Raw genomic sequence first — 8,622 nt, 5'->3', positions numbered from 1 at the left:
ATTCCTGTGAAGTGCCTTGGGACATTTTACTATGTTAAAGGTGCTTTATAAATGCAAGTAGTTGTTGTAGGAATGGACTTCAACATGCAAAGGATACAGCAGATTATTTGAGTTTCTAGCATTGCAGTATTTCTAGCCAATTGTCCCTCAAAGGTTATTTGCATTGCAATAATCTATTTGCTGTCTGTCTCAAATTTCTACATCACTGATAGCATAGAGATCAATGACCATCTGATAATTTGAGAAAACCGGTCTGATTGCTTTAAAGTATGCTCCACTTTAATATCAGGATTAAATAAAAACAGCATAATTATTTCATATAATTTATTATAAAGTAATTTACAATGAGAAGTACAATGAGCACACTATCATATTTTTATACTTCAGCTGATACAGTTGTGAGTTATAACAATAACCCAACATGGTCAACTAAGAATTACTGTTGTGTACGTTAGCGAATTGGATGAAAATTCTCCAGAATGTCAGTAAATGTCTTTTTTTCTGAAAAGAAAGATAAATGAGAAAATCAATCAATCATGCTTAAAAATTAAAAAGAACCAATAATTTGACAGTGCTATGATCAACTGGCAATCCCAAAATACAAGTTGCAGTTCTTGGTACTGGATGTCTCAATGGGAGTTAACACTCTAGCCTGGAAATGAATGTTTAGTACACTTACATAAGATTCCTCTGCCTGCTATTTGACAGCGACGTTAACCTTCAATGCATTACCTACAATAAACAAGCTATCTTCTCAGTTATAACATTGGGTAAAAGATAGTCATACGAAGGTGTTTAGCACTTGTACACCAATATGACGAGTTTGTCGGCAGTGGTCCTTTCACTGCAGGACATGGTCCAAATCCATCCCAGACTGATGAGAGTGAAGGTTTCTTTTCTCTACTGGCTGTAAAAGTCCTGACTGAAATAAATATTAAACTGTTTTAATCTAGTTCCAGAAACTGGCACTCACAAACCACAAGATTTAAAAAAATTGCATTGATGTAGCAGAGGGTAATCTTTAGGTTGGGGTTATGACATATTGGGATGTACCTTCCACACACCACTGCTCCTGTACAAATGAAGAAGACAACCATAAATTTGCTTGGTGCGCTTTTTGTCAAAGTGCAGGTGTCAACCCATTTACTTCAACTGGGATAATGGTAACAGTTTTTTAAAAATAAAGCACGGAGATAAATTTAGTATGAGCAGATTGTGCATTCATACGGAAACAGTACGTCATTACTAGGCAGAGAAAAAAGTTCTCCATCGGTGCATTAATGCATACTGCCTACTGTATTCAGCTTTTTTTAACCTTAGTGTAGAGCACCAAACTAATGGATGATTTTGTTCTCATGGAACTGGACTGAAACAACATGAACCCACTTTATATAGGTCATAAGAACACACCGCAGGTTTCATCCACACAGGCTGAAATAGATCTGAATCGAGGAGTTAAGAGGAAAGGAGGGTACCAAAGTCCACTCTGACACCCCCTGATTAAGGCCAGGAATTTATTGGCAACGATCGCTACAAGATCACTGTTCACCCCCATCCAACATTATCATACACTAAAGCAATGACAGTGATGATCCAAGGAGTTCTGAAGCAGCGCCACTGTGCAAAGGTGCCATTTACTCAATTCTTAATAGCGATAAATGTCCAGAAGATATTGGAAATTATGCCCACAATGCATCACTTATGAATTTCAAAGTTTTCACAGGGAGAAAAATCAACATATATGCAGCATATTCTGAAAAATATATTTCACTATGAAATGTATTTTCATTAACAGGTCTGAACAGATGAGAAATGCTGGGTGGCACATTAATGGAAAACTATCAGCTTCCCATAGTAGATTTGCAATAATCACATTCCAGATATTGTAGCAATTTACTATTGATAGAATTTTATTAATTACTTTCAATTCATGACATATTTTTAACAATATCACAGCAAATTCTGTTTTTATCCCCAACCTTTAAATCCTATGCCCAGAACTAACCTGTCTAATTAAAACCACATCCTGAAAGATTGTCCCTGGAAAAAGCTAGCTGTAACACACCAGTGCTTTCTTGCAACAGCATTCCCACAAGCAGCGTTGCTCCATTAGTATGGTACCAACTTTCAGGAAATTTCAGGCCCAAGTTTTTTCTAAAAAATATGATATTTCAGGCATTTTTTCATATAAAACAGAATTCTACTGAGATGTGATTTGATATAAATTTAAGCATGAATAAAGTTGGTTTGAGAGTGGTTGGGCCATTCAGCCCAGGAAGATACTAGATTCAATCCCCACTCTATGTTGAGTTAGCTGACCTCATCCAGGACAGCAGGCAGTATACTACAAATGGCCTCATGTCCCTTGGGTTTAGAAGGGAAAATTTGGTAAGATTTCTTAAACACCTTGAGATGTTTTTCTATAAATCAAGAAATGTAAGTTGTTGTGCTATTATTATTCAGCAACCCCTACTGGAAATGTACATTTCTTAACATTGGTTGAAGACAGATTAACTACATTTTAGACAAATTTAAAATCTCCAGCTCTTTCGGTCTACATTCTGCATTGCTTAATTATCTATCAAGTGCATGACTGCAGAATGCTTTATAAGAGGTAGTTCATCACCTACCTAAAAAGTAAACATCATCCCTTTACAGCCTATGTATTTTCTGCTTCTTTAGTTCGTACTACATGAATTACCTTTTTCAGGAAAGTCATCTGAGTGGCGCTGAATATATTCCATCATCTCTCGGTCTAATTTGGCAGTCTTGTAATTTTCCAGCTTGGTGAGGTAATAGCCAACAAACCACCCAACACTTACATAAAGAAGCTGCCGGTGCACACCTACAAGCAAAGCAAGAGATTTTACACTTGCCTTGTAATATGGAATAAGATGGCAAAACATGACCTAATGCAAGAAAATAAATGACACCTGGTCTTTATTCCACAGGCATTCCTATTACAACAACAAAGAACTCTCTGGTATAGGTAAGCCTAATGCACCAATTCATACCACGAGTGTGTCCTTTCATCTGCAAATCCTAGCTTGTCATCCTGAGGTTTCACTGGCATTTTAACCAAGCTTCACGAGTAACAGCCTCTTTAAATCTCATCATTCACAATATGTTGTTTTATCTAACTATACATCTGTAAACTCCAATTATCTTCCTCAAAAGTTAAGACTATGAGCCTTTTTTCTTTAGAAAACAGAGTCATGTGCTATATACATTCGTTGCTTGGTATCCTGTCATCTATGAAAGATGATGGACACGCAGCAAACAATCCATTTAGGTGGGGTATCTTCTCTTGGTGCACCTTTGCTGAGGTTGTGAAGACCAATCCTTGAGAGGCAGTTTCTGCCACAAATGCTGCATGTGAAGCTGCCGAGTGACTCAAAGCTAAGAGCAAAATTTTCCTGGTAGCAGCAAGTTGCTCATGTTTCACAGCCATACAGCAAGGTGTTGAGAACACAAGCCTTGTAAACCATCAGCTTGGTGTTATCCCATGCACGTTTCATGATTCGGCCAAAGGTGGTAGCTGCTTTCGCTATGCATGTGTCTGTCACCATGGATCCAAGGTAGCAGAATTTGCTAACCACACCCAGTGGGGGGGGGGGGGGGGCGGCAGTGGGGAGTGTTTATTGTGATCAGGGGCAGAGATGTAAAACCTTGTCCCATGACCATGGCTTTCTTGACACTGAAGAGTCAAAGAGAACAAGTCACAGGCATGGGAGAGACAGTCCATGAGTCTTTGTAGCTGAGTTTCCATGGGAGTGACTAGCATAGCATCATCAGTGTAGAGTAGTTCTCTGATCAGGACATGATCTATTTTTGTCTTTGCTTTCAGCTTTGATAGATTGTAGAGCTTGCTGTCTGACCTAGTGTACAAATAGACTCCTTCCATATCTGCAGGGAAGGCCAAAGTCAGGAACATGGAGAAGATGTCAAAGTGAGGGCTAGGACACAATCCTGTTTCACTCCATTCTTCACTCGGAAACCTCCAAAATCCAGCATTCCTTTGAATTCCTGTTCCTCAGTATTTCTCGGAATGACATTTACATACAGGTTTTTCCTGTTTTCTGGGGTTCGCCCTCTATTTTGGGGGAAAGATGGCATCTGAGGGCTGTAAATCTGAAAGCCAGACTTTCAGCTAATAAATGCTGAAGTTTAACATGGTTCCATCATAATTGCAACCAGGTTAACTTTGACACTATTTCCTGGCATCAAAAACAGGATCATTACCATTTAAAGAATTACTTTTAATTCAAAAAGGCTTGCATTTATATAGCACTTTTCACGACCTCAGGCTATCCCAAATGCTTTACCGCCAAAGGAAGTATTTCTGAAATGTAGTCATTGTTGTAATGTAGGAAACATGGCAGCCAACTAATCAAAGGTATTAAGGGTAATGGAGTAAAGGCAGGTATGTTAAGTTAGAGATCAGCCACAATCTGATTGAATGGCTCAAGGAGTTGATTGGCCTACTGCTGTTCCAGTGTTCCTAATAACTGGCCTATTAAGCAGTTTTTTTTGAAAAGCTATATTTAGAATCGTAGAATCATAGAATGGTTACAGCACAGGATGTCATTCGGCCATCGTGTCTGTGCCGGCTCTTTGCAAGAGCAACTCATTAAGTCCCACTCCCCCACAGCCCTGCAAATTTTCACTCCTCACATAATTATCCAGTTCTCTTTTGAAGGTTTTGATTGAGTCGACCTCCACTACATTCTCAGGCAGAGCATTCCAGATCCTAACCACTTGCTGCCCAAGAAAGGTTTTTCCTCATGTCACCTTTTCTTCTTTTGCCAATCACCTTAAATCGGTGTCTTATAGTTCTGGATCCTTCGGCCAAAAGGAATAGTGTCTCCCGATCTACAATGTCCGGATGATTTTGAGTACCTCCATCAAATCTCCTCATATTCCTCTCTTTTCCAAGGAGAGCAGCCCCAGATTCTCTAACCTATCCACGTAACTGAAGTTCTTCAACCCTGAACCACCCTCATGAATCTTTTCTGCACCCTAATGTCTTATCCTTCCCAACGTGTGGTGCCCAGAACTGGATACAATACACCAACCGAGGCCAAACCAGTGTTTTATACAGGTTTATCATAACTTCCTTCTTCTTATACTCTAAGCCCCTATTTGTAAAGCCCAGGATCCCATATGTTTTATTAACTATTTTCTCAACTAACCCTGCCACTTTCAATGATTTATGCACATATCCCCCAGGTCCCACTGCTCCCGCAGCCCATTTAGAACTGCCTCTCCTCATTCTCCCTACCAAAATGAATCACTTCACATTTCTTTGCATTAAATTTCATCTGCCGCTTGTCCGCCCATTCCATCAATCAACTTATGTCTTCTTGAATAAATCTGCAAAGACAACAGTGAGGTGCAAACATTACAGGGTAGTTATAATGGGGGACTTTAATTATCCAAACGTAGACTGGGATAGTGGCAGTTAAAGGGCAGTGAGGAGCAAGAGTTCCTAGACAGTGTTCAGAAAACTTTTCTGCAGCAGTATGTTTCCAGTCCAACGAGAAAGGAGGCACTGCTAGACCTGGTTCTTGGGAATGAGGTGGGCCAAGTGGAGCAAGTGTCAGTATTAGAATATTTAGGGGACAGTGATTACTGTATCATAAGGTTTAGGCTGACTATGGAAAAGGACAAAGAACGATCCAGAGTAAGATTAATTAACTAGGGGAAAGCCAACTTCAATAGGGAAAGAATGGGTCTGGGACAAATAAATTGGCATCAAAAGGTTGGTAGGAAAAACGGTAGCTGAACAATGGGCTACCTTCAAAGAAGAGATAGTTCGGTAACAGTCAAGGTCTGTTCCCTCAAAGGGAACAGATAGGGTAAACAAATCCAGAGCTCCCTGGATGACAAAAGAGGTAGAGATTAATATAAAGAAGAAAAAAAAGTGTGCTTATGACAGATGCCAGATAGAAAATACTATTGAGAATCAGGCTGAATATAGAAGGTTCAGAGGTGAAGTGAAAAAGCAAATAAGAAAAGCAAATGAGAGCATGAAAAGAAACTGGCAGCGAGCACTAGAGGAAATCCCAAAATTTTCTATAGACATATAAATAGTAAAAGGGTGGTAAAAGGATTGGAGCCAATTAGGAACCAAAAAGGGGATTTACGCATGGAAGGGTATAGCTGAGGTACTAAATGAATACTTTGCATTGTCTTTACTCAGGAAAAAGATGCAACCCAGGCAATGGTGAAAGAGGTAATTCAGACAGTAGCAGGGTTTATAATTGACAAGGAGGTGGTACTGGATAGGCTGTCTGTACTTCAAGTGGATAAGACAACAGGACCGGATGAGATGCATCCAAGGATACTGAGGGAAGAGAGAGTTGAAACTGCAGAGGCACTGGCCATAATTTTTCACTCTTCCTTAGACTCGGGGGGGAGAGGGGGGGTTGGTGCCAGAGGATTGGAGAAATACAAACGTTACACCCTTGTTCAACAAAGGATGTAAAAGATAAGCCCAACAACTACAGGCCAGTCAGTTTAACGTCAGTGGTGGGGAAAATTCTATAAAGAATAATTCGGGACATGGGCATGAACAAAAGTGGGTTAATTAAAGAAAGCCAGCATGGACTTCTTAAGGGAAAATCATGTCTAACTAACTTGCTGGAGTTTTTTTGAGGTAGTAATAGAGTGGGTTAATAAGGGCAATGCCGTTGACGTGGTGTACATGGACTTCCAGAAGGTGCTTGACACAATGCCCCACAGCAGTCTTGTGAGCAAAGTTATAGCTCATGGAATAAAAAGACAGTAGCAACATGGATACGGAATTGGCTGAGCGACAGGAAACAATAAGTAGTGGTTATTGCATTTTTTTGGGCTGGAGGAACATTTGTAGTGGAGTTCCCCAGGGGTCAATGTTGGGACCCTTGCTTTTCCTGATAGATATTAATGATCTAGACCTTGGAGTGCAGGGCACAATTTCAAAGTTTGTAGATGATATGAAACTTGGAAGCATTGTGAACTGTGAGGATGATAGTGTAGAATTTCAAAAAAAAGATAGGTTGGTGGAATGGGCAGACAGGTAGCAGATGAAATTTAATGCAGAGAAATGTGAAGTGATTCATTTTGGTAGGAAGAGCGTGGAGTGACAATATCAAATAAACGGTACAATTTTAAAGTGGGGTACAGGAGCAGCGGGACCTGGGTATATATGTGCATAAGTCATTGAAGGTGGCAGGACAGGTTGCGAGCGCGGTTAATAAAGCATACAGTTTCCTAGGCTTTATTAATAGAGGCATAGCATACAAGAGCAATGAGATCATTCTGAACTTGTATAAAGACACTAGTTCAGCCTCAGCTGGAGTACTGCGTCCAGTTCTGGGAGCCGAGAATGATTACAGGGATGAGGAACTTCAGTTACAAAGATAGACTGGAGATGTTGGGACTGTTTTCCTTGAAGAGAAGGCTGAGAGGAGATTTGATAGAGATAGTCAAAATCATGAGAGGTCTGGACAGAGTTGATAGGGAGAAACTGTTCCCACTCGTGAAAGGATTGAGAAAAGAGAAGGCACGGATTTAAAGTAATTGGTAAAAGGAAAAGCGACACGAGAAATAAGGAACAACTTTTTCACGCAGCGTGTGGTTAAAGTCTGGAATGCACTGCCTGAGAGTCTGGTGGAGACAGGTTCAATTGAAGCATTCAAAAGGGAACTAGACTGTTATATGAGAAGGAAGAATGTGCAGGATTACAGGGAGAAGGCGGGTAAGTGGCACAAAGTGAACTGCTCATTAGGAGAGCCGGTGCAGACACGATGGGCTGAATAACCTCCGCACTGTAACAATTCTGTGATTCTGTGTAATTGCACATGTTCCATTATCATACGAGACTGTGTCAGGGCAAAGAAACTGATGCAAGTTGCAGGACTAATTTTTGAAGTAAATATTACAATGAGGGCTGGTATGTGGGCACCAAATATCCCCGGGACCCTTCCTCAGGCAGGCTACTCTCAGAGAAAGAAGGGAGAAAATAGTACAAAAAATACAGGTTGACCTCTAGCCAATGATTATTTTTCTATTTTTGATGTTGTCTGTAAAATGGGGCAGTGACTCTGACTAAACCTCCCCAACCCCCTGTGTTAGTGAAGGGGGGGAGCAGATGGACCAGGCCCGGAGCCTCAGGACCCGCCTGCTTTTCCTGACCTTTACTCACCGGCTTTGAACGGTGGCCGCCGGTTCAGCCCGTTCTGCAGCAACGCCGTGGTCCAGCCAATGAACCCCAGCCACACGCTATTCCGATTGAAGATCCCCGGCGGCGGCAGAACCTTCGCCTCGTCCGGCAGGAGCCCCATCTCCAGCGGTCACCAGCTATCGGACACGGACAACAATTCAAGGGCACAGAATGATAGCTAAAGGTACGCCCGCCTCAGAAGCTCCGGGTGGATACCCGCGGCTAGCAACAATTGTTCCGCCCGTGCATCAACCACCGGCTGCCTCCAAGACAGCAGTTTACTGACACAAAGCTCTTTGAGGTTGCAAACCCACTGATTCCTGTTTAACAATAAAACCCCGACTCAGAAAACAAATCAAGTGATCACAGTATGTTTCCAACTTTCAGATGAACATTTGATTAAAAAAAAAATCAGG

General features: G+C 41.1%; 1 protein-coding gene across 1 annotated transcript; it reads right to left on the bottom strand.

Annotated features, from left to right (window-relative positions):
• Window positions 1-310: 310 nt before the first annotated feature.
• ndufc2 (NADH:ubiquinone oxidoreductase subunit C2) lies at window positions 311-8,382 on the bottom strand. Its single transcript, XM_068033356.1, has 3 exons — window positions 8,189-8,382; window positions 2,702-2,845; window positions 311-501 (listed from the first exon to the last, which is right to left on the bottom strand). The coding sequence occupies exons 1-3, from the start codon at window positions 8,325-8,327 to the stop codon at window positions 452-454; spliced, it is 333 nt and encodes a 110-aa protein (XP_067889457.1). The 5' UTR covers window positions 8,328-8,382; the 3' UTR covers window positions 311-451.
• Between the last annotated feature and the right edge of the window lie 240 nt (window positions 8,383-8,622).

This window comes from Heterodontus francisci, chromosome 6, assembly GCF_036365525.1.
Source record: "Heterodontus francisci isolate sHetFra1 chromosome 6, sHetFra1.hap1, whole genome shotgun sequence".
Taxonomy (NCBI): domain Eukaryota; kingdom Metazoa; phylum Chordata; class Chondrichthyes; order Heterodontiformes; family Heterodontidae; genus Heterodontus; species Heterodontus francisci.
Note: the sequence above shows the minus strand (reverse complement) of the source record. Positions and strands in the feature narration are given on the sequence as shown.

What these genes read in the sequence shown, in the direction of transcription:
- ndufc2 (XM_068033356.1), bottom strand. Translation starts at nt 8,327, where the DNA reads ATGGGGCTCCTGCCGGACGAGGCGAAGGTTCTGCCGCCGCCGGGGATC. An exon ending in GCGGCCACCGTTCAAAGCCG is followed by an intron (nt 2,846 to 8,188) that starts GTGAGTAAAGGT and finishes CTTTGCTTGTAG; the next exon opens with GTGTGCACCGGCAGCTTCTT. An exon ending in AGATGACTTTCCTGAAAAAG is followed by an intron (nt 502 to 2,701) that starts GTAATTCATGTA and finishes CTTTCTTTTCAG; the next exon opens with AAAAAAAGACATTTACTGAC.